Source organism: Eutrigla gurnardus, assembly GCF_963514095.1.
Source record: "Eutrigla gurnardus genome assembly, chromosome: 6".
NCBI lineage: Eukaryota > Metazoa > Chordata > Actinopteri > Perciformes > Triglidae > Eutrigla > Eutrigla gurnardus.
In genome coordinates this window covers 24,106,188-24,132,720 of record NC_139920.1, presented here as the reverse complement: position 1 = coordinate 24,132,720, position 26,533 = coordinate 24,106,188, and the positions used below count along the sequence as shown (strand labels likewise).

Sequence of the window (26,533 nt, the reverse complement as noted above, 5' to 3'; positions counted from 1 at the left end):
CTCCCTCTTAATGCGTCTGTTCTGTCTCTCTGGCTCTTGGGTTTTCTTTTCCATCCCAAACCGTGCTGTTAACACTCTCCCTCTCTGCTTCTAAAGTGCTGATGCAATATTGTCACTTCACTTTTTTTTCACTTTCACATCGTCTTCTTATAGGTCAATTAATCCAGACTCAGTTCATAAAAGTACACAAAAGTATCTTTTCTTTGCTTTTAAATCAGGGTTAACGTCTCTGTGTTGAGCAATCACCAGCCTTCTTTCAGAGTCCTGAGAAGCTTTTATTGATGTCTCCGGGAATTACCGTCATTCTGCTTATCTAGAGTTTCCAACTAATTTGGTAATTTTCTGCAAAGACGACGCCTCTCTTCTGCACAGAGGCAGAACAGCAGTATTGTTTTCAATTTGTAAAGGTACATTTAATTGATTTTAAAACATGCCAAGTTTGTTATGTTTATCAATGATCAGATGAAGAGGCCAGTTGTGTGAGGCAGAGTGGTTGAATGCGTTAGCGTAGCAGGACCCACCCTGTTATCTCAGCATCATTTTGGTCAGGGGATCACTTCCAATTAGAGTGGACCTGCCAAAGCAAGTAAACCACCACACTCCTGGCGGCCTACCGTAACTAACTCAGTTTGTGCAGCAGGCAAGGCCATTGAGTCAGCCGCAGAGTATGTTGCCGACTGTTCCAGGAATGAGGACAGTGTGTAAACTGTTGATGTTTGTTGTCTTTTCCAAAATGGTCTCCATACAGAACAGGTTAGACTCCTCTTTTGAGTTGTTGCAGCATGTTGTTAAGTATGCACCAAGTCATTTGTCCTTGTTACTGGTTTGTACAAGGAGAAGGGTGGGCTACGTTGAGGTGAGGGATTGTGCAATATTCCATTGTATTGGTCATAACTTTGGATGTTAGCAATATAATTTGTCTTTATTTTACACATTGGTTCCATCTGTGTTTTATTAGTCTAATGCAAGTTAGACACTTTTAAAAGAAAATATTAAAGCTGACTTATTTTAAGTCTAAAAAGTTAGCCAGGCAAGCTCCAGGACTAAGAGACATGTTTCCATGGTAATGAAAAACAAGAAGTATAGCTCTTCATTTTTAGTTGGAAGGGAAGATGCTTTTAAAGGCTGCAGTAAGCCTACCTTTTCCATGGAAACTATCCTGAGTGGTTTAATGTGTTTAATTGGTAAACCATGTGTTTTTTTTAAATTAAGAATCTCTCAATTTACAGACTTCATGAATAAATAATCCCACTTAATTTAGTTAAGAACTGGACAACTTTGAGCAGCAGATGAGTTAACACATCTTTCTGAAGTCTCAGTATTATTTTTTTTTATCTTGGCCATCGTCAAAATCTATCTTTGAGATTTATTTTCTGACCAATAGCCAAGCCACGTTAAGCGATCATTAGCAGTTTACCAACAAGATTAGTGCCTTGCATGCAGGGGTGCTCTAGTTAAAGGTCCTAACGAGCCCTTCGGTTGCAACGATAACCCGATGAGCAAACTGGTTTAATCCATTATTTGTTGCCAGCTGCAGTGTATGTGGGTGGAAAAAAAACAGGCAACTAAGTCCTCAGTTCACCCGTCCGGGAGAGTTTATAGCCGCAACGTTGCATGCATTGTCATGAACACATGCAGCCACTTAACCCCAGTAAGTCTCCACTGCATCAATTAGTTTAACTGCTGGGTTGTCAGCTGTGTGTCTGTCTGGGTTTCCGGATTATACATTTGATCAAACATGTATCAATATGTATAATCAGTTTATTGTTAAACTCCTTTTTTCAAACGCAAACATCAAACTTTTCCCAGTTCCAGATTCTGATGTAGAGTTTTGTTGCTTTATTACATGTGATAGTGAACTCAATATCATTGGTTTTGAACTGCTTTGTTGCTGTTTTGCCACAAAAAAAACAAGCAATCTGAAGACATCATCAATGTTTTTAAGAAATTGAAATGAGTTTTTTAAATTTAAATTAAAGACAAAACAATAAAAATGAAAATATTCTTTAGTTAGTGAACACCATGCAAAACAGCGATGCAGGTTGTTTTCATAGTACAACAACAGCATATCAGTGTTGAAGTTCATCCAAACTAAGCACCTGTAGCCTATAGCTCTCCCTAACTCTGTTTCTGGGTGACATTGATATATGTGTGCTGTTGTTGACCTAAAACTGCAGCATGGGGCAACACCATGGAGGGTGGTAATATGAAGTTTCTGAAAATAAGATATTGAAGTATGAAATGAAATGACACTCTTAGTGATACATTTGGTCTCCTCGGAAGCCATCAAGTGTATTTCCGATTTTTTTTTAATCTACTGTTGGTTTACAGTAAAGTCAGATATTCTGATACAAAATTGAGGAAGTGAAAAAGAAGAAAACGACTGCCGTGCAGAACTGACATACTTTGTCCAATGCTAATGATGAGCAAACATATAAGTGCAGGGGGTGAAACTTATATTTCAACAAGTAAAACACAATGGGGAAGGGCAAGTAGAAAAGAAAATGCAAATCTGTTGGGGTGAATACAGTGGTTAGGTGATTCAGCAGTTCCTAAGACAATGCTTTTCTGTTGAGGGAGGTTTTCAAGGCTGACCGCAGATCAGAGCTAAGTCTTTAAGCATGGGGGAGAAGATTTGACTGTAAGTCTGTGGGATATAAATGTATTTTCCCCTAAATAAGGTAACCAGTTACTGGAGAAAATGTGGAGCTGTGTGTCTCGGCCATTCAGTGGGGAAGCAAGGGCTGAACAACAGGGTTTCAGTGCCTGCCCCCCCCACCCGGAACCCCGAGATGACTGGATAGTGAGTAATGAGGATGTGTGGAAAGCATGGCAGGCAGCTGCATTTGAGTCATCCATCCTCTCTCTGTGCTTCAATGTGTGTGTTTGTGTGTGTGTGTGTGTGTGTTTGTGTGTGTGTGTGTCGTGGTATGACAGTGTGGGATTGGATAAGAGGCTCCAAGTCTGATGAAAGAGTGAAAAAGAGATTTTAGAGGGTGCTCATGTCTGGCTTCTCCTTGGCGCCTCCAGGGTCTAGGAGCTGTTATTCTTCATTGTCTTTTTCATTCACCATTCACTGTCTGTGTGTTTTTTTTTTTTTTTTTTTTTTTTTTTTTTTTTTTTCAAGTCCGGATAAAACCTATGTCTATGGATGCTTATGTCTATGGATGCTTATGTCCACAAACAGTGATGCAAATCACTTCTAGAATAGAAGATAATTCTTGAAATCAGTTTTTGCGAAGGCTAGTAGATTGTGATACTGGTTTGAGGCAGATATCATTTTTTAGTTTTTAAATCCTAAAGTGAAATATTGGCTGATATATGTTCAACATAAACACATAGCATTAACAAACTTTTTTGATACCATCCCTTGATTTAGTAGATTGATCTAAGATGTGAAATGAGCTGTAATATGGCCTTTAAATGATAATTTTCATTACTGATCAATCTTGAAGTTTTGCCTACAGATGACCTAAAGTTAAAAAACTCATGTCTCTGTATTGACTATCACATCACAAAGAAATGCAGCAAATTATACAATTGAGAGGCTGGAACTACGATTAATTTGTCAAAAGTGACTTAAACAATGAATTGATAGCACATCAACATTTTTTATTGATTCATATTTATACTAAATCTTGTCAGAGTGGATTTACTCTCAAGTCTTGTTTTTTTCTGGAAGTAAGTTAACACGAGCACAACTTGCTCTGAAGGCCAACTCGGGTCATATATCTGTTCTGCAGATGAATCTCACATCGGCAGGCATAACAAATTCTTTAGGGTGCTTTCCTTTAGCTGAGACAGGCGCAGGTTTCTTGCAAGAACCTACATTTCCTGTTCTGCTTTGATGTCCCCTTTCGTATTCTGTCAAACATTTCCTCTGTTGTCGTCTTCCTCTTCTTTTTCTCAAGTCAACTTCGTCTCGAGTGTCTCCTCTGGTGTGCACCTCTCTGCCCCCCCATATCACCTCCTCTGGTGTCTTACAATGAGCCTTTTTTTTTGCAAAGGAAACGGGACATGAGTCATTGCGGTTGGAGAGACTGATAACAGTTTATTTGCTCATTTTAAACGGCGGTGCCAAACAGATGGCATCGTATCACATCAGGTTTGATTTGTTGTGAGTGCCTGAACTCGTCCTCTTTTTCACCTAGAGAAGCCGTCCAGATGATATCATATATCTCTTTCATCTGTATGTGTCAGTGTGTATTGTGTTACAACTACGACCTTATATAAATGTAATAACGATTTGTTGAACTTTTTGTTTCATTCACTTGATTTTTTTTTTTTTAGCAAAAATGCCATTGTCATTGTGATAATGGCCTTTCAGCTTTTTTAATTAGTTATTCTCATTACCACTGTCACTCTTTGGCCCTAATAAGAGCCAACATCAGGCATGTTGACCTCCTGGTTAGCACATTGGTGAGGTGTGATGACTGGTTCGTTCTGAACTTTCACACCATCCTGAGTCCGTATTCTGCGTGTGAGTCAGTCTCTAAGTTTGACACGCTAAAACATTTCACCACCATTCTTATCTATCTTACGACAGCGAAACAAGAACACGTGAAATACAGTGAAAAGTAACGTCACGTTAACTGGAGAAGTGCACTGAAAACCCTGTGGAGTAATGTTTTGTAAAAAAAAAAAAAACTTTCAAATTGATATTCATGGTTTCTCACCATTAATTAGATATTTTATCTATCATCCACTTTTTTTTATTTCTAAATTCAGTACTCATAGCCACTATGTTGGCTTGACCCCTTGGTTCAAGCTCAGAATGAGGTCAGCCAAAAAAAGAGTCCACGCTAAACAATGGAAAATATTCCTGTGCTGTCTGAATGAATGCACCACAGCTGAACCCAGGAAGGGCAGTGCATTTGGCATTTTGTCATTAAAGTAGGATTACAATAAACTTGCTCGACAGTGTGACAGTCCCTGGGATGTTCATTTCATGGAATTATATTTTTAAATCGTAAATTGCATTCGGTGCATCAAGTCACAATATGTACATGAACAGTATATAAATGGGGACTGGTGTTTTATAATCCGGGGGAATTCTGAAAACTACCAGAATTAACTTTTCATCCAATTTAACTTAGCTGCCTGCCTGCCTCATTTCTATTGGCCGCACAGTGCGTTCTTCACAGCATGCAGAAAGCCACACCCAGTGTACAGTATGTAAAAGGAGTTTGTTGTCATTTGTCTGAGGAACAAGCTAGTACTTTAGCTTGCACAGAGATATGAATGCCCAGGCAACCAGCAAAACAGCTTTTTTTTTTTAAACTTTACCAGGAATCAGCAGCATGTTGACACCTGGCTTTTCCAGCTCAAACCCGGGCAGAGTCATCGTCGACTTTAAGGCCAGTGCTATTACACGGCAGCTGACAAGCCGTGACAGAACCAGACCCGAGGGCCAGTATGACAAAGTTCACTTGGCCAACATCACGCTTCAGGAACCAATTCTAAACTCGATTTGCCCCGCAGAGTCAATGAACTTGAGCCCTGCTAAGTGAAATTGAGCAGATAGGGTGGCTTTGTAGCCCCAGGGCCGATGCTATCAGCTGCCACCCGGCTGAATGAGCCACCCCAGATCCTGAATTAAACTGACTCATCTGTGCTCATGGTAACAATTATGTGTAAACCAAGCAGCAGTGAACGCTCTCTACTTACGAGAATGCTCATATCAGTGTGACATATTTTCACTCATCTTTCCCTGACTTTACATGTTTGCTGCTTGTCTTTGCCGAGCCTTCCTATAACACTGCCGAAGATTGAGCTGTGATCTTATTTCCTGAGGTTTTGGGAAGTTGAGTCACAAATACCCGGACAAACCCCATCTTCTCTATCACATGTGTGTTTGTAGATCCCGTAGGAGAGTGGGGAGGGGGGGGGGGGCACAGCTGGGACTTGCCTGACTCGCGTATGGCTGCAGGCTTGGCCCCATGCAGCGGGTCATGTCCCTGTTTGCTATTGAGCCTCTTCCCCTCTCTCCCATGGCATCTCCTAATCATTACATTATGAGAAGAACCCCCTCACTGCCGGGTCACATCTCATCCCTCAGCCAGCTTTTCCCTACATACAAAAAAAACAAAAAACAAGTGTGTGATATGAGCAAGAAGAGAGTTTGGTATGAGCACATGAAGGTAAAGATATATAGTCACACGTGTGGATGTATATAGTCCGCTCCACTCTGTGTGCACTTGGCATCAAAGAGTCGTTTGGCTTGAAGAAAACCAACCCACAGTTCAAAACCCAGTGTTTGCAATGTGCTTGGTCTTTTTTGTAATGCTACCTGATTTTTTTTTACTTATATTGAAGCTATTTTAAACGGTGGGAATTTAAGTTGTGTGCGTTCATTGAAAGCAGAGGCTTTCCTAGAGTGACACCAGGGAGTGTGTGTTTATTCAGGCCCACGCAGCAGTTCAAGGATTGAAAGTCAAAATCCGGCTTGCGACTTGTCAGAGCACACATGTCTTCTTTTAATACACATTTTCTGGGTACGCTTGTAGTCGTAAGTTCCTGTTCTGCTGGAGCTGGAACATCGTCACGTCATTATGGCCATGGCGTTTTTTTTGTTGTATCACATGTAATGGAATAGTTTTTGAGTTACCATTTTACTGCTCTGAAAACATTTGCCATCACTAATCAGATTTACGTCTTCTCAACCTTGAATGCTGCTGCAGATAGTTGTTCATGTTTGACTTAACAGGCTCTTTATGTGTGATAAAGAATGGTGATGGGAACAAAGCTGCTCTATTGACAGAAGTTCTGGCTGCTAAATCCCTTGTCAAGCACACATCATGAGACCAGAGAACGGCCGCTCAGATCTGACGGTATAGTGTGACTTTGCTTCAGGCTTCTTGCCCAACATGTGAGTGAGATCCATCTATTTACAGGGTGGTTGCTCAATGTGAAAGGAACTCTAGCACATTGTTTGATGACGCCTTTATAATAACAAAATGATAAATATCTCACTCAACAATGACTACATAAATCAACACCTATTCTCCACAGTGTTTTGCTCTGCTGTTGGAATGCAAAATGCTGTTGACTGTAAAAACAGTTGTCCAGAATATAAAAAAATACACCCCATCAAAGTACGTGGAACTAATTAAACACTGTGATAGTGTAATAATTAAAATACTGTATTTATTTAAACAGATTCTCAGTTGTTAAATACAATAAATAGCATTGTAATTGTTCATTCGAGTGGAGCCTGTAAATGTTTCTATGCCACTCAGTAATATATACAGTCACCTGATTATCTGATAAAATAATGACTTACCAAAAAAAGTTGTTTGTTGATTAAACAGTAGTTGCTGGACACAAGTCCTTCCCTAATTTTGACATACACAGGGGTAACTATTATGTTGTTGTTGTTGTTTTTTTACCTCCCTGCATTGTTTCTTTGACCAGTGCAAATGTAATATAGACATATGATACAATTTGAGCCCTAAAGAAAGGTGAAGACAGGTGAATAGACCCAGGCAACCTATTATACTGAGATGGGTGGGATCAGAATTACCTCAAACATTCACCTAACATCTTGTGGATTCAAGTGGTCAAGATGTGGCCTGTGCCGTAGGCTCTGCAGGGCTTCCCTCAAGAACAAGCAGTACTCTGATCCACAGCAGCTCATATTAAGGTCAAGTGCAGTCATGTTCACCTGCAGCCTAAAGCCCAAGTTATGCTTCCGCGTTGACACAACGCAAGGGGGCTTACGGACCCATTGCGTCCTTGCGGACCCCCCTTACGTCCACCGCAAGGGCCTGACGTGCACCTCCCAAAAATCCTTGACGCGCGAGGCGACGCAACACCAACTTTGGCTGTGATTGGTCCGCTAACTACATCCGCTGGAGACCGCTTTTCCGGTTTCCACTCATAAACACCGCCATTTAAACGTTTAATACTTTTATTGTTTGCACCTTGTCGCTTTTGCACAAAGAAGTAAAACACTGAAAAACTGTGGATGTTTAAAGCCGGAAGGTAAACAAATAGGCTATAAAGAGGCTAACGACGATATACGTCAAGAGTCTCGGTCAGTCTTTACAAAAAACATATCACCCTCTACCAGTGTGTGGCATTGAATTGCATTTCGACACGTAAACCCAACGCAGAACCATCACGGTCTCCAAGCAACTGCGTGGCCATTGCGTGATCACTACGCGGAAGCATAACCGAGGCTTTAATGAATGTCTGAGGGGAGTATGTGAGTTCATGTTTTTCTTTTTTTTTTGCCTAATCTTACTTGGGGCTGTAGGTCAGCCAGAAGTTTCAGTTTGCATACCTACCTAACAACATTCAGCCTTTTGCCTTTTGACACACCGAAGTCACTTTAACATTTGCTTCCAGCAGCAATACAATTTCAACCAGGTTAAATTTGTTAAGGTATTATGTAAAGACAGAACTCACTTATGTAAAGACTGACCTGCAACTTACGATTATTAATCTGAAGGTTATTTTGTCGATAGTGAAATATTGCCAAAGCCTAAGGTGACATTACACAATAAGCTTGCTTTGTTAAAATTGTCAAAAATACAAAGATTTACAATTAATGAAAAGTGATTTTGTGTCACTCCTGTTGTGTCGTGCCACAGTGCAATGCAAGATGGTCTGAAAAGCTGCTGTAAAACATAAAATATACCTAGTTGTCTATTTTATACTGGTCTGTACACAGTACACATACTGAGAGGGGCCAAACAAACGGGTGGTGGGCCTTTAAAAGTGGCCTTTTCAGTGTTTCTGAAGGGTGTTCAGGTGAGGTGACACGCCACACCTCCCTTTGTTTTCCCTCACTTTTCCCCATTCTCCACTCTTTGGAATGCTGCTTTTCTCCCCATCTTCTTGTCAGATATCTGATTCTCTCCTCTCTGCCTGATGAACTCCTCACGCATACAAACCTCTGGCCCTGTCCCAATGAAAGCAGGAATTTTTACTGTTCAGAGAGCCGAGCTCGGGGCTGCTGTGTTGGAAGTATGTTGTTTGCGAGCTCTTTTAACTTGCAGCGGAGTCTAAATACCTCACCAGTGCATGAGGAAACTCGACGGTCCAGCTGCTGTGTGTGTGTGTGGGGTGTGGCGCAAATAAATCTGTCATGGGCTTAGATATGGAAACCCTGCTGTATATTGCACTGCAGTGGATGGTTAACAGTGATTTTCTAGTTTAGTAAATGAATTCCTTTATCATGCCTGCTTTTGTTTTTCGGCCCTCCAGGTCCTCGTATATAACGGAACTATCCATTTAACGATTTTGTAGACCACCCCTGCTCATATTGTAGGACTAGCCTTTCATGCAAGTCTTTTACAGTTTGGCTGCAGACAGAAGGGTAACTGACATGAACTTAAACACTGCAGGGGCATGTGCTTGTCCGATTTGTAAGCGGTTACATGACATCTCACCTTGTTTCCCTGCCTGGAAAAGGCTCAATTTTCTGAAGAATACTTTGTATACTCGCTGTGTTAGAGGCAGTCAAATTACAAATACTGAAAGAAGTTGAAGTTGCAAAAGTTCAAATTAAATGTAAGCTCTGATTGCAGATTGCAAAGAAGGGAGTCTAATACTCTATGAACATTTTCACTTCAAATAAATCTCTGTATAGTCAAGTTTATTGAACGGTTTAAAATTCAGATCTCCAGGACTGAGATTATATCATCAAATATTTGACGTGGATCATAAAATGCATCTCCCCTCGGGAGTTGATTTTCTTTTCTACAAGTGAGTAGTTTTAGAGTTGTTCAAGCATCTCCTTGCAGAGCTTTGGGGCTGATCACAAGAGTTGATCAGATGTGGCATCGATGTTGAATTGAAATGTATTCAGACTCATTTGTCTGGTTTTTAAGTCTGCTCCTTGATTCGCCTTGTGACCAACACAGCTGGACTCGCATACAAATGCTCCACGGCGCTGGGCACGCCGCGGCGAGCTCCGTGATGCCGGGGCCGGTGTTTGTGCGAAACAGCTGGACACACAGACGTGCGACGACTTGTTGCACGCACACATAGTAAGGGCCACGGTGTGTCCTGTCCCAACGGCTCGACTGGGTAACAAATAGATTGTAAATTAACCCGTAACGCATAAATATTCTTGGTGGTTAATCGACAAACTGTAACATCCTGACATCAGTGGGCATTAGGCTCATTCACCATTGTGTTACCTGCTACAGATGACTAAACAGACATTTATTTAGATGTATATTTTTCCACTTTAAGGTTATTTGATTTGATTTTTGGTATGATTTCCAGAAGAGGTATAAAACAAACTAGATAGAGGATGGATATGAAAGTGATTGAAAGGAATGCAACTAGACGATACAGATTTCCAAAAAAGGGCTGTGCAATCTGGATTGTATCATCATTTCCTCTGACCTGACCTCCTGTGTGGTTCAGGTTCCTGCTCTACTCTCATTCACAATCTCTCTTCCTAATTTCTCTCTCTCACTCTCCGTCTGTCTGTCTGTCTCTCTCTCTCTCTCTCCCCAGCATACATGTTTCCCTTCCTTTACTCATGTTTCTCTTGTCTCTGTTTCCTCCCCCCATTAAAATGCAGGAACCCTTCCACTGCTTTCTACCAGGCTTTCCGGCCTAGCAGATTACGAGGGTCAAAGCCTGTCAACGATAGGTATGAGCTCGGGATACGTTTAAGTGTGTGTGTGTGGCCGTGTGTGTGTGGCCGTGTGGCCTCTGACTGGACTGGCTTACTAAACCAGACTCTGCACCCCTTCAACCCTGAGCACCTTGCAAGAGAATGTTCATTTTGGACTTGTCGTCTAGCCGTTATTTATGGAGTCTTGGAGTGTCATTTTTCTGAAAACACGTCAAACTGTCAACGGTGTGAGACACTGTCGCCTCATCCAGAGGACTTTCGTTTTAAACGAGCACGCTTTAGTAAGAAAGATTTTTTAGATCACAAGCACGTAAAATACTTAACGTAAAAATTAATGCTGTGTCATATACATTTCCACTGTAATGAGCATAAAGTGCAAAAAAAAAAGGAAAACTGAATATTGAAAATTTACCAAATGAAGGTTATAGATATTACCTAATTCAGCAGCAGGTTCATTCTAAAAATGATTAATCGTTACTTCTGTTTCGAACTTTCTCCCCTGTTCAACGAAAAATGGCACTTGGAGACCAACCGCTGGATACATTGACTTGTCGAGATGGACATTTCAGCAGCTGCGAGTTTGTGATGCATGGGGGGAAAGCATGGCACCGTCGGAAGTGTGCATTTTGTGTGACACTTTGAGCGCCTACATTCTGTCTGTCATGAGGATCCGATGCTCGGGTTTCTCTTGCCCCTACGACGTGTGCGGCGCACTGCCAGGGGGTTTCAGCACTGCAAATAGCCTATCACAGTGAGATAACGGGACCGAGGTTGCGTTTGTATTACGTCACATTCTCGGAAGTTCGTATTTTTAGATGAGAAGCTGGTGATTACTTAGATTCATTGACTCGGGGGAAAGTGGTAAACTACTATTGGAGGAACGATAGTCGATGATTGACCCCTACAAACAAGAACGTTTTAAAGATGGCTTTAGGTAAGCGTGGTGGGTTTTTTCACTGTTTTTATAGACTGAAGTTATTGCCCTATACCCTGGAAAAAAAAAAATGCCTCTCCGCATTGACAGGGGTGCTGTTGCCTGGTTCAGATGGCCACTCTTGATGGTCACATTAGGTGATTGTTGAGTCCTAAAGTCTTATCGTGACTTTCCCGAGACAAAATAGTCTAAACATCGGTCCCCGTCCAATCAACGCTGGTCGTCTCTCACCACTCGTGTGATGTCATCCCTACTCAATCAACGCTGGTCGTCTCTCACCACTCGTGTGATGTCATCCCTACTCGCCAGGTTGCTGAAATACCGCTGCTATTTCTCGCCAACTGTTTTTCTTCACTCTGTCGTGACAGTCCCTTGAGGAAACATCAAAGCGTCAGCTCTCTTGTTGCACAGTTCCATGAAGGTTTCCACTATTTCACAATTCCACCTCGCAGCAGCGACGTCGTTCCTCTTTTCGCTTCGCCGTTGTTTAGTTGTGTGTGCCCGCGGGGCAGTTCGCTCTCTGATTTGTGACAGAACATTGTGGAAAGCAAAAAAATCTATATATAAATCCTTGCTTACGATCCAGAACAGACATAGTTGTGAGAGTAAAAAAACATTTCTTAATCTCCGAGGTGGAGCTTTGTGATCCATGGGATCTTTAATTATGCTAAAACACATCTCTACCCGTCGAGTAACGTTGATACTACGGGAAATGAATTCCAGTTGGCTTTGAATTTTGGAGTAAACATTAATGTGGTTTTGGAGTGACTTAAATTAGTCACCGCCACTTTTTGTTCCCATGTGACATCTCACGGAGGCTCTTTGATGTCTTGACTCTCTGCCATGGAAATTCAGTTGACTGCCAACAAACGGTGGCAAACAAACGTTAAGGTGGAGTTAAGGTGGCAGCATATCAAAATTGAACATGTGGTCGGCTTGTCAAGTCATGCAATTATATTATACTGCCTGATCAAATCACTCCGAGGCAACGATTCTCTGTTTGGATCCTTTGGTGCATTCCAAGGAAATTGCTCATTTTAATTTTTTTTTTTTTTTTTACGTAATAAGCCATATTTGTGAGTGAAGTGGTTCCTTGCTAGAGGGTTAACTGCTAGATTTTCCAAATGTAATACAGAAATACCATTTTGAGGCCGTGTTTGTTGCTGGGACAAAACTGGTCTCTCGTCGAAATGAATATTTTTGATGCCTGAAATTTAAAAAAGGGTGCACTTAGGGAACCTTAATGAGGTAAAATTGTAAATTTGTGATGATCCAATGCATCAAAGAAAGTTTAGTATTAAATTACTTGATAAACATCGATCAGAATGTGATAAAAGTCATATGAATAATCCTTGTTTATCAGCACTGCTGTAATTTCCCCCCGCTGAACTAAATTAAGAGAATTAGTGTAGTAAAAGACATGTAACTGACAAAGTCAAGAGTATGTGATGCACTGCGGTACGCTCGGGGATATACCAACGGCCATGTGACCATATTCTCGTTCAAAGGGAGCCGGTCAAGATGAGGATGTTAACAGTAGCGGTTGAGCAAGATTGTGGTGTCGCGGTTGGCAAATGATTCAACATTTGTGTTTATTCCCCATCCAGCTCACGCTTGCCTCTGGGCTCTGTGACTGATAATTCAGCTTTAACTCAAAACGTTCCAAGGAACTGCAGGTAAAACGGAGTCGCCTCATTCCACCTCCTTTTGTCCTGAGCTAGCTTTCCTGCAAGGTTGGACTTGTTGAAAGTGAATGGGGGGGTTTGCACAAAAACAGTTTGAGGGTACTAAGGAGCATTCCTGCAATCGATTGCTTTGTGAAAAACGTAAAACCTCACCTTGACAACGTTGCCCTACTTATCCTACTTGTTGTCATTGTCAAAACACGCTTTCCTAATTATCTTTACAGTTCTGCTGCAGCTCCAAAGGCTCAAATAAGGGTCATAAAGATTCCGAGCTGGTTAATAATGTGAGAACTAATTTGAACCTTTTGTAAACCTGTGACAAGTCCCTGCATGATAAATTCAAGTTTTTGGGTATAAACGATTTATAGTTGTAGAAACATAAACGATTTATAGTTGTAGAAACATTTACAGTGTCTAGCTTAAATCTCTGTGAAACATGGCAAACATGCTTTTCTGGACAATTGTGTAAAGATTCATAGCAAAAGTAAAACTACACTGTAAAAAAAAAGTAAATAAATGATGCAAATATTGACCCTGTAAAACGTTTTTCTGCAAGACAGATGTTCACAAAAACATGATTCATTTTCATTGTGTAACCTCACTGTTGATATTAGAGCAGCAATGTTAGTTGATCGTCAGAAAATTAGTTGTCAACTATTCACTATTGATTTATTGATTTGAGTAATTTTATCAACAAAAAATATCATCTCTGGTTCCAGTTCCTCAAATGTGATTATTTTATGGTTTCCTGTCTTTTTATGATGGTAAACAATATTTGGACTGGAGTCACAAAAGAAGACATTTGAACTACTTCCTGCTTTTTATAGAATATTTAATCAAATAATTTAGATTAACATTGCAGCCATATCTAATATAATTGTGCACACTTTGTTTCTTCCCCTACTTAAATTTCTCATGTAGTGTTTTCTTTTCACATATTTAAGGGGCTGATAAACAACCATGGATTAGGAAATTATTTCTGATCATCAATTCCTAAGCTCAAAATCATATTAATCCTTATTTTGAGTTTATACAGCTTGGTCAACATCTCGCCTTGTTAGCAGGTGAACCAGCAAGACATTCATTTTTGTTAGCCTAACTGAATTATAAGTTACACTCTGCATTTGTAAACATTCCAGGAAAGCAATTTGTTGGTCTGTTGAATGGAAACATTCAGAGGCTGCAGGGCTGTGATTGGCCCCAACTAAAGCAGCAGCAGCAGCCCTTTTACTGCCCTCAGTCCACAATGATCAACTTTATGATTTTTGGACAATAAAGAAAAGACAGATTTATATTCCAACTGAGCACACTTGATCAGTGGCCCCCTTGCTTATCCTTTGAGAGTTATTTGATCCAGACCAGGTATGTGAGCACCGTTTATGACACCGAAAACAAACACTGCGTTATTGGGACGAGAAGGGGGGGAAAGTGTATATAGAAGGTGAATATGGGAACGCTGCACTTTCACTCTTGATGTGCTGAGAGAAAAACAACCACACAAGGGAGCTTCTTTGGCTCTTTTAGAAAATATCACAGGTTTATTTAACATCCATCAATCAATTTTCACCAATTTTGGCTTCTTTTCATGGCATATGTTTAATTGGAGTCACATTCCCTCGATACAAATGGAAAAACTTTGTAATTGTTCACACATATCCTCAGAGAACCTAGCCCAGTTCAATTTCACGGTCTTTCTTAAAAGCCTTCTTAAAAGTACATCATTTTGAACGGATTACTCGCAAAATGCAAAGCCTTAATGGACCTGAAGGGACTTGACATCGTGCAGAGCTCTGATCTCAGACATCGGGTGTTTTTTTTTTTAGATGCGGGGAGGAATTGATGGATGGCGATCATAACCATCAACGATTAGTTCTGCTTATGTAACAGACCTCACGTCTCAAAGCCGGCACTGTGTGAAGGCAACATTTTCATCCTGTCAACTTTATCTTTGGAAACTTTGGTGACATTTGACCTTTATTTATCCAGGAAGGGTTTGCTGAGCACACATGCCTCTTTTTTAGCATCGTCTTGCTTCATACTCAGGTAAAGACACTCACACCTGGGAGATACCTAATATAACCATAGGCATCTACTGTTTACCCCCCCACTGCATTGGACCACACATGGTCAAACGCTGCACTAACAGGCACCTGCATAGTTGGTTTTTGCATTTCACCTCCAACTTCAAATTAAACAGTTGATTTGGGCCACAGACCCCATTTCTAATCTTTAACATATCTTTTTAGCTGTATGTCCACTGTGTAATGTCATGACAACACAACAGCTGAGACATGCATCAGACCCGGTGTTTTTGTAGCATAGTGCCTAATGACATCTGTCTGACCCAAACCCCGCACTTCAGAGAGGAAGCCCAAATGAGGCTCGGTCCTTGATCCCGTGATAAACGCGCTGCTGAATACAGAGGCTCGTTAACGGTGAGGTGCCAGGATTACTTTTGGCACATTCCAGTGAGGTCTTAATCCACATTGAGCCAAACAAGTGGCACGAGCCCAAATCCCTCAGGGGGGCAGAGTTAAAAGTAGTAAAATATGATATTGAAGCCCATGGTGCGTCCTGAAGTTCTTGTTAAGGCAGTGATTATGAGACCCCAGCCTTGGATTCCCCTCTGTGTTTGCGTCTGGAGTTTGATGGTCACAGTATACTCATTTTATTTATTTATTTATTTTTTTAAATCTTTTCGTCAAGGGTGGCTCGGCGGCAATTAGCAAACATCCCCACTGGCAGTTATTTTATCCTTTCTAGATGCCAAAATAGCGAGGCCTTCCATATGCTGTTTAAATTAACGATGATGATGATCCGCCGTCTCATAAATTCAGATTTTATTAGTATGCAGTCCCAGAGGGCCACGATTCGCCTCTGGTGCTCCCTTCCATCCGGTTCATCCACCCAAGTGGTCTGCTAGAGGTATCCATGTCTTAATGAAAGACAGGCTAAAGGGGTTTGAGTGCGTCACGCAGGAACATATATGCAGAATGATATATTTGTTCTGGAGTCTGGGGATTATGTAACAGGCGAGTGGTCCGCGTGGGACAGTTCCTTCGGTCTGTTTACAAGGAAGCTTGGTGGCAGCAGACACGCCTACTCATGAGTTAGTGCTGAAAAAATAAAACCTCCATCTCCATACAAGGGGGAGGTCTGTCTTATTTGGTTTAGTCTTCATTGTGTCAGTCAGGACCACCCTTTTGTGCAGACAACACGTCCCGACAACACAGCAATCGGAAAAATGTTCACGGGCACATATTTGCATAACTTTCTGCATCCTGTAATTGTCACCATTGTTTGAAACTGAGGACAGAAGTGCAGTCAGGGTTCTTCGTTTTTGTGAATATTTCAGTTCAATATGCAATTCAGTCTTAACAGGGAATTTAAAGTATTTAAAGTATTCCTTGTGTAACTCCATTGCATCCTGACGAGCACATTGATGGCGTTCCAGTTTACTTTTTTCAATCTCACACACCTGCAAACTGGTCACCTTTTGGCTACAGTCACCTTTTTTATGTCAACCAGGGTAGTAGAAGTGAATGAAGAGGGTTTTAGTTTTGCATGTTGTCACCTTTTTCACTTCTCCAGAGTTTGTAGGTCTGATCTCAAGTTTAAGAAACGCTTACTCAATTCATTGATAAGTCCGAATACAGAAATCAGCAGTATGATCCACCCTTTATGTACAAGAAGAGTCCCAACAATATGGCATCCGAAAGATCACGGTTTCTTTTTTGACCCTTAGGGTGACTAAGTGCAATATGCAAATGTATATGTTCTTGCTTCACCACATACCAAGTATTCCTCGTGTATCGTTTAAACACGTTGGTTTGGATCGTGACGAGTCTATCCGTCGTGTTTCATTCACCTCTCGATGCAAATTATAATTTACTCACCTGCTGCACGATGAAAGATAACATTTCAGCAAGCAGTGGAGGAACTTAAAAATGTACTCCCTAATGTTGTGTCCAGTTTTAATATTATTTTTTAAGATGTTTATGGTAGGACATTGGACTAACAGTGTGAAAATCTGACAAAGCAGTCTCACAACAAGGTTAATTAAGGAGCAATCAGGGGCTTTTTTCATTTTATCCACACCATCTTCCCCAGATTGCACAATTGTCATAGAAATAAACTGCTGTTTAAATTTCCTCTTTTGCCTGAGCACTTAAAGGACTCCCATATTGGCTGAAACATTTTTATTTTTTAGTTGCCAGTTCAATAAATATATCAAACACACTATCACTAACAAAATAGCGTTAGCTGACATATTTCCAAAATTAAACTCCCCGACAAACTTTGTACTCGCCCTCTAACTGACACTTATAAATGTTTGTTTTTTTGCAGTGGAGGTTTCTGTGGAAACCCGAATGTGAGTTGCCATGATCTAATTTAACCCAACAGGATAGGTAAACATGATAGGCTCTCCCCTGCAGAGCGCCCCCCTGCAAAAATAGTGGTCCCTTTGTAATCAGAGAGGGTGATCAGTAGTTGAGTGCCTGCAGGGTCATGCAGTCGTTTTTACCTTTTAACTAGTAGTTCGTTTTTCTAGTTTTTCCAACCTTCTTACAGAACATGTTGCATTCCACGTTAATTTATAGCATTCGATAGCGTTCAAAGTTTCACTTGCAACACCTCAATAATATTTAATAGTTTTGTCTCTGCAACAGCTTTCTTTCTTTTTTTTTTAAAAAAAAGAGGGGGAAAAAAAGTTGATTTCTGCCATGACAACGAATTTGTTGTGATCATTTAGGAAAAGGCATGACTAACACTGCACTGGCCTGAAGCTGCCTCGTGCGTGTTCACTGATGTTTCGTGTCACAGCTAATTTGGATCCTCTGCCGACCTCTACTGGTGTAGTGGCTGAACTGCAGAACTTTGATGCTTGGAAGGAGCTCTCTGCGTCTGGAAGAGGGGCTACAGTGAGTCGTCAGTGAGTGCACTCCTCTGTTGTTACAGCCCCCACCTTCCAGCTTTTGTTTTGAAATACACTTTACTGAAGGGAGGGGTGGGGGTAGTCACTGAAAGGCTGAGGTCTGATTTATTCAGCTGTCTCCCCCTACAGTGAGTGTTGGTATGCTTTTGTGACGGGGAACGTGTGCCGGTGCATCTGTGCCTTTAATGGAGAACACATTGAATCTGTGATGCTATAGGACATCATGTGATGCACCCAGAGTGATGGAGGAGACCACACTCTGCACTGCACGTGTCTCCTGTGATATAGATGACATAAAGTCAGTCTGTAATATTTACAAAGAAAGGCATTCACTTGACATCTTTTCTCCAGAGCTGTTTGTGGTGTGTGTGGCGCTGCTTATGGGGAGTTGGTGTCTTAACGAGGAGACGAGCCCAATGATGGAAAATGCTCACTTTAGTTTGGATCGAACCAAAAGAAGTCCTCGGTGAAGAGCTGGACTGTATGCTGTCACAGCGTGATGGCGGCTCTGACACAGATGTCTCGGTTTAGAGTCACTGGCCTCGGGGGCCGGAGGTGTCTAGGGATGGAATGTGCTGCCTTGTGGTCCTGGAGACTTGTTTCGGGGAAGGGGGGGGGGGACGGATGAGAGCACCGCTGCAGTCTGCGGGGAAGGCCCATGTTGAGGTTAACACAGCAAGGAGTCCTTATATAAACCGCCACATGTCTTCCTCCTTGAATAAAATGTACTGGTTGCTCTGTTTTCCTTGGACACCGAATGGCAACAGATTAGGTTTTTTTTGTTGTTGTCTCCCTAACATTTCTTGTAACTCCTTCAGGCCAGATCTTGTCTTGACAAGCTACTTTGATTCAAACCTGTATGTTCCTTGTTTTTTAGTTTTTTATTATTATTGATAAAAACACATTCCAGCCGAAAGCTCATGGACATTCTTGTCCCAGATGTGTGTAAATGCAGAGTTCAAAGGGAGGGTAGTATTCTTCCTTGCCGTGTTTGTCGGCCTTCAGATCACGCAACAGGGTGAGTTGCCCATCGGGAATTCAACTAATTTCCAGTAATGCAATATGCACCCCCCTCTGAACCATATTGGATGCTAGATTCAACAGAAAAAAATCTAGATGAGTAGACTTTTTGAAGTCTTATTTGCCTTACACGGTTCATTCTTTGCATTGCCCCGAGAGAGGAGGATGACTGTAGAAGACTAGAATGCTACGTTTAATAATGTGATTACGTGTAAAGCATGTGAATTGTGTGGATTCAGCGTGATCTACCATGGTGTTTGGTTTAACGTCACTGTGACCTAAAGAAACGCGGAGCATCCTCATTTGCATTTGAGTTTCTATCGCACACAGTTCATGGAAAAATGAGCCCTCTCAAGTGACTTTTCATGCCTCTTTTTCATGTGGTGTACACATATTTGACAATTTCTCTTTTCCACAGCACTCTTGATATAGAATGATTATAGGAAAAAGGGCACCGAGCAGTCAACGTGACTGAAAACATGATTGAAAAGCTCCTCTGGTGTGTGAAAACGGAGAAAATGTGCAACTAAATGGCTAGATTGTCTGCAAAAACATGCCGGAAACTAAAAAAAGTTTGACTTTTTTTCCCATTGTTACGTAACGGACAACCAGACATCTGTCCCACATGCGAAACACTTTTTAATTAACGTTGAGCCTGTTATGTATCATCTTTGGCAGACAGTGGCACTTAATAATGTCATTTGTTCAAGAATTTCCCAAGAAGTGAATTGAGTGGAGAAGGGAGGGAGGAGGAGGGAGAGGCTGAACTCCGCCTCCTTGTTTTCTCACCATGTGACCATGCCTGGGTTTTAAACACAAGCAAACCCTCCTGCTCCCATGCAAACAAGAAGGCACTCGCGTGAAAACAGTCGGTGGAGCCGAAGCCCTACAACAAGACAGACTTTTTTCAATCTTCTTTTTGGCGAAACGGTGGGAAAAGATGCGCTGCAAAATGAGTTACAGTCTCCCTTACTCCCCGGGGAGCTCACCTCCGGGGCGGCTGATGTCTTACAGGTCGAGATGCGTCAGGTAATGGACTTTTTATACGCGGTTCTCTCACATGTGTGATACTTCAGGGTTCGTTCACCTTGACACAATCTTTCAGTTCCTTATGTTTTGTGCATTTTTTGTTTTTGTTGCTTCTGTGCATTATTATTATAGCCCTACCTGCAGTGAAACCTGCAAACTTTGTGGGGGACTAATGGGCCGCACTCGTGTACGTCTTTATTTGGACATGTAACGCACATGCAAAAGATGCGTTTAATGCCATATTGGACGTCGGAATCCAATCTGCATATTATAAAAAATATATAATTTTGCATGTTTGAATTATTTTGCTTTCTGTAGCTTGTCCCCCCTCCCCTCCCCTCCCCCGGGCTCGCTGTACGGACTACGTGCGCTCCATCATGCACGACGACAATGCTACTGGAGCTCCATGTGATATTTGTTGGGCACTGTGATGAACAATGCTCACCTTTTTTTTTTTTTTTTCTAAATTAATATTCGATTACTACTATACTATTAAGTTAATTCATGTTTTGTTTAAATAATTTACCTGTATATTTCCATGTTTAACATCCATCAAATTTGCGCACAAGAATCATTTGTGATGATATTCCATAAAAAGATTCATATTTAGCTGACTACCTTGTCGATCCAGTAAACGTGTTTTCTCCACATTCACCAGCATTTTCTCGCTACACTTGGATGACAAAATTACTTTTAAACTAATTGAAAACATTAGAAGATGCCGCCTGGACATCATGTCACCCCCAAATCCCAGATCGGTGGCCAGAGCGCCGTCTGGTGGCGTGAAAACGCGTCGCTCCTGTTTGTTTTGCGGTGACATCGGAGCAGGGCGGTGATTTTTTCCCCTCTCTCCCTCTTCAAGAAAGCCGTATCTGCTGAGACGGAGAAATATCATCGCTTATTTTTCCACGTGGAAAACCCTGAAACCTGGCGCTGGTTTTGTCGTGTGAGGATCTTTGTATCTGGTCTAGTAAGTCCTTTTTATGTTGCAAGTGGGACACGTTTTCCCTCTTTTTCCCTGTTAGATGGGGGGAGGGGTAAGAAGAAATGTGTTCTGCTCTGAAATGGTTTTTGGAAACGTGCGAACAAAGCGGTACGCGCGCGCACAGAAGCCGCGTGGGTGCGCCACGTTTCTCCAGAACGCGATTGTTTATTTTTAAAAACCGGAGAATAGAGCGCAACGATCTATGACTACGACACCAGCCGCACCCGGAACACGAGTCCAGCGCGGAGGAGCCACACCTCCTCCTGTCTGTAACCCGGTTTTCATTGCGGTGGAGCCGTGCATATAGATCCAAGCTGCCCCCCCCCCCCCCCCGGAATTAAAACAACATCCAGGAGCAATGCTGTCGGTGCTCCTGTTGCTGCTGCAGCCGTTTCATGTGCACGATATTTAGTGATTTCTTTGTGCGCTTGAATCACTCGTTATGTTCTTTGTGTGTCCACGTACATGTGGTCAGCCTGATGACGCACCCTTCGCTGTGTCCCATCCAGAGTTGATCATCTGGTTTAGCTGGTGGAAGATGTCACGTGGGGCACCTGAATCGCTATTGTCTTGAATGGAAATGTACACCTGTTAGATATGAAGTTATGTCAGAAAAATACCCACAAATATATGTTATGGTCAAAAAACAGGTGGGGTTTTTGTTAAAGGCAGAAGATGCATCACAAACAATAGTGTCTATTGTCTGGCTTAATGCAGATGTGTCACTATATTAATTTTTAGGTTGTGAAGTGTTTTTTGGGTGAGACTGGCAACCGAAGTGGAGCCTGTTGCATGAGACATTTAAATGCAACACTAATGCTTGTTCATGTACATTCTTGGTATGGTGATTAAGTAAAAGACTGGGGGAAAAAAACAGCATATTTCTAACACGTTTCTTTGCCTTAACATTGAACAGTGGCTCTGTAGATATTGAAAGTCGTCATCAGTCTGCACTCAACTTTTTTTTTCTTGGTATTTTATTTTTAATTATGCTCTCTGTTTTGGTGAAACTCAAAATCTGTTCATCTCACTTTCTGGAAACTGACTGTTAATCTGTTCTGTGCACTTGTGAAGAAACGGGGAAATCCCCAATCGTACATCTTTGCCACTTTACGGACTGGATTGTGGTCGTTGGAATATGAAAAGCTGATCTCAATCTAAAATGCGTGGCAGGCTCGAGATGGGCATCCTGTGTTAACTGTAGCTCTGTCTCCACAGTGCATCCGGGGCCAGCGTCGTTGCCATTGATAACAAGATCGAGCAAGCAATGGTGAGTTTTCCCACAGATGTGAACATTACGAACAGAAGGTGGGCGGGTGCCCCAGTTTCTCTGCAAGCTGAAACGTGATTCGATTTATTACATTCACATTTAATGTAACGACCTGCATTCAGTTCATGAAAGCCTCTGCGTTTGCTATTCTGAACCGCACTTTTAAATAATGCAGTTGGAAAACCTCTCCACAGCTATGAGAGCTAAGCATTGCTTTAAAAAAAAGAGGCGTGTTTACACAAAGTTCAGAGATGTCGCATGTTTTGTTTTGATGATGGAATGTGCTTAATTTGTGTGCTAATTTTATTTCCCCTGTCCGTCTCTCTCTTTCAGGACTTGGTAAAGAGCCACCTGATGTATGCCGTTCGCGAGGAGGTGGAGGTGTTGAAGGAGCAAATCAAGGAGCTCTACGAGAGGAACTCTGTGTTGGAGCGCGAGAACGCCGTGCTGAAGTCGCTGGCCAACACGGATCAGCTCGGCCAGCTCTCCACTCAGCTCATCCAGGGCGGCAGCCCGTCGCCGCCGCTACAGCAGCAACACCCGCTCGTCGCAAGCAACAACAACAACAACAACACCGCCGCCGCCCCCTTGGCTCACCACGAGGGGAGTCAGAGCGTCCCTCATCAGCCCAACATCACCTCGGCGTGATCCCCGTTCTCCCAGTACGCACATTTAAACACACGACTCCCGTGGACAGGAGTGGAAGATCCTGTTAGTAAAGACAACAACTGCTACCGCCTCCCCTTTTTGGCTTCATCAAGCAAAAAGGCGTTCAATATGCTCCATTTAAGGAAAAAATCTTCGTTTTGCCACCAAGAGCCATGCTTCAGTGTGTGCATGTTGCTGTCACCGGACTTCACATTATTAAGACATTTTACCACCGCTCAAAAAGTCTTATTCTGTCCCCGTGGTTGGCTGCAAGGAAACTGATAGAGGTGGAGGGGCGAGGGTGGGGGGGGGGAGCCGGTGCACACCATCAATACTGCATGTTGTTCTTGTGCAGGAGGACGGGGGTCAAAGGGGTCGGGGAGCTTGATTTGTCGGGGCAACAAATGGTGGAAGAAAGTGGCGCTGTGAAGGGGCCATTGTGGTGACGAGGGTCCTGTGACATCCAGCAGGGACTGTCCTCCCACTATCTCCCCCCCCCCCGACAAACCCCCCATCGCTCCAGGGCTGGAAGAGGCCAGAGAGCGGCGGGAGAAGTAGGGCAGAGGATTCGTTCTCCCCGAGTGGAGGAGGAAGCCGGTGGGTGCCTTGGCTTGAGTGGAGCGAATCGACAGCCTCGGCTTGTTATATGCTGCAACAAAAGCTTGCGTTGTTTTTCTCAGAGCCACCGTTCTTTGACATGAATCATAATACTTTTTTTTTTTTTTTCTCCTCCCATAGTTCAGTTTTAGTATTTGCATTTATTTATTTCAGGGCTGCTATTTTCATAATGTAAATGAACAATGTCACGGAGATACTTATTAACAGAAAAAAAGAAAACCTTTCTCTTTGGTCCTGTTTTGGTATTTTAGAATCTGTCAGGTATTAAATTTGGTAATCTCTTGCAACAAGTAGATCTCAATAAGTAGGCAATAAGCTCCATTAAAAGACATTTTTTTTTTCATCTCATGAAATAGTGCTAACACTAAAGCCAAGCTTACATTAGGTGAAATCCAGGTTGAATGTATATTTTGTAAAGTATTAAGAGCAAGGAGGGTTTGTACAGGAGAATACCTGTTATTAAGATGTGATGGGATGTTTCGATAAAGAAAACTATCAATTTACTTTTTTCTAGACTTTCTTTGTCAAAGCAAAAATGGAAATTAATTTGGTGGTTTGGTCTAGGGGAGGAAAAGCTGTGAAAAATTGTTCGACCTACTTTATAACCAAAGACACAAAGCTGTGTAAGTCTCTCTTTTCTTTTTTTTCATTTTAAATGCACACTCATTTTTTCCCTACTCTCCTTCCCTATATTTTTGTTGCTGTTTTTTTTGCATGTTCTGCATGATCTATAATCAAACCACTTTCTTACCTCATGTTTTTATCCAGCACTCTTTTTTTTTTCTCTCTCTTTTGGTCAAGATGTCAATCTGTGAATGATTTGTGAAATGATTTATGAAAGAGAAAGGGAACAATGGGCAGAGAGGGTGGAGTAAGTAGCTGAGGGTCAGAATGGAAAGAGTGGCAAGGGGTTTGTGTCCGATGGAAAGAAGGGCCTTGTGCACGAAATAGTCCGAAAAGGAGCCATCTTTTTTTTTTTTTTTTTTTTTCATGTAAATGCTGTGTTGAATTTCATGTGCAGAGAAAAGGTTTTGTTACATTGCAGATTTTAATGTATTTAATGAATTCAGCATTTAGATTTTGATTGTAGCGTACCAACACTTCGCTCAGAAAAAAAAATAACTATCCGCAGAAAAACGAAATAACGGAAACTATTAAAACATTTCACACTTAAAAGCTGGAGCCCAGTCGATTGTGTGTGCGCATATTATGGGATGTCCTGTACATGTCACGTCTTTTGTGCCTCCTGTGCCGTCGTCTGCCATCGTCAGACGATTGGGTTTCTTTCTCTGTGGCTTAGAACCAAACCAAAATGCTTGGTAATTGTACAATCAGTCATCTTTCTACAGGATGGACTCTTTTCTTTTTTTTTTTTTTGCAAACTGGCTTATTTCTTCTCTCTTTCTTGAGTATTCTTTTCTGTTTTTTCTTTCATTTGAAGGAGATGCCTAGTACATGCCAAGTGTACTGTATAAAAGTGATCACTGAGCCTTGGAGAATATATCTTAACAATGCCCTTGTAATGTGCTGTTCAGACAATTTTAGTTTTCAGTCAGAAATAAATTGCTGTTTTATTAAGAGAATGTCTTCATGCTTGATTTTTGTTTTTAATTCCCCCAGCAGGAAAAACACTCAAACATCATTCTATTGTGTAACTTTCAGATCATTTATCATTTAAAAAAAAAAAAAAAAAAAACATGAACATATTTGCTGTTACCTGTAGAACTAACTAAAATAAAGATATCGAGTGACATCCAAATATACAGCACAATGCTGATCATGTCCTATTTATATAAAAATAAATGTGATGAAAGGTAAAGGATAAAAACTAAAGCTATAAGTTGGATATATAAATATAATAAAAGAAAGTTGTTTAATATCTTCCATCGTCTCCAAGCTGACAACGACCAAGGAATGATAACTGATTCATCCCAAAGTCATCTTCCTTGGTGTTCTGCACGTATGTCACGTCCTAAATCAAACTGTGGACGTCGCACATGATTTCAGCCGAGAGAATATGCATGCTCCGATGACTCCTTTCATATCTGAATTAAAGTGGCTGGTTGACTCAAAAGGTGAAGAGATCAGGGTGGGTGTGGAACTGCTGAAAACACCTGTTTTTTCCCTATTATTTATGGTTGATTTGATAGGGCCAGATACAGTGTACATAGACAACCTGAGAACAGCTATCCAATGTAAGTATATCATTGTGCTTATAACAGATGCTAATTTGCAACACCAGTCCCTAGCTTTTGTGGAAAAAAAGATTAAAACAATGAAGTTAAATTGGAGTACAGCAAGATACAACAAAGCACAAGGCAAAAACAAGATAAACTAAGTACAACAAGACACAATAAATCACATTAATAGTAACATAGCTACAGACAACTGACAACAAGATGTGAGTCTTACATTCTTTTTTTTTTATTCACCATGCTTTACACCCTAAAGCCGCCAAATTAACCACGTCTTTCTCTGTGTTGGACGTGCTTTCTTGCTACATGTCTGTCAAACCGTCACTACTGACTCTTCCAGGGGGGGGAAAAACCACATCATCAACTCCCTGACTCCTGCATGAAGATATCACATTAAAGAGCAGCCACGGGCACATCGTTACAGACACTTCCTGATCAAGCGGGGCTCTGCGTCACCGTGACGACACTTCTTACTCATCCTACATCCAGCTCATCATGGGTGTTCATGCCACAGCAGGTTAGACACGGCCGCTTCCACAGAGTCGTGGCAAGAACAGGGTGTGTGTGTTTTCCACGTCACTGTGAGCAAGTACAGTTTAGCAATTGTTTGACCATG

The 26,533-nt window shown here is 41.6% G+C and overlaps 1 protein-coding gene across 2 annotated transcripts in view; it reads left to right on the top strand.

Annotated features, from left to right (window-relative positions):
- The window catches only part of tsc22d2 (TSC22 domain family 2), a 30,908-nt gene extending 5,603 nt beyond the window's left edge, over nt 1–25,305 (top strand). The window contains exons 2-4 of one of the 2 annotated variants that reach the window (XM_084012024.1): nt 10,541–10,612; nt 22,405–22,456; nt 22,790–25,305. In XM_084012024.1, the coding sequence (XP_083868150.1) occupies nt 10,541–10,612; nt 22,405–22,456; nt 22,790–23,104 (439 nt within the window). In that variant the 3' untranslated portion in view covers nt 23,105–25,305. The remainder of the gene's footprint in view (nt 1–10,540; nt 10,613–22,404; nt 22,457–22,789) is intronic. The other variant, XM_084012025.1, reaches the window with a different exon arrangement.
- Nucleotides 25,306–26,533: the final 1,228 nt, after the last annotated feature.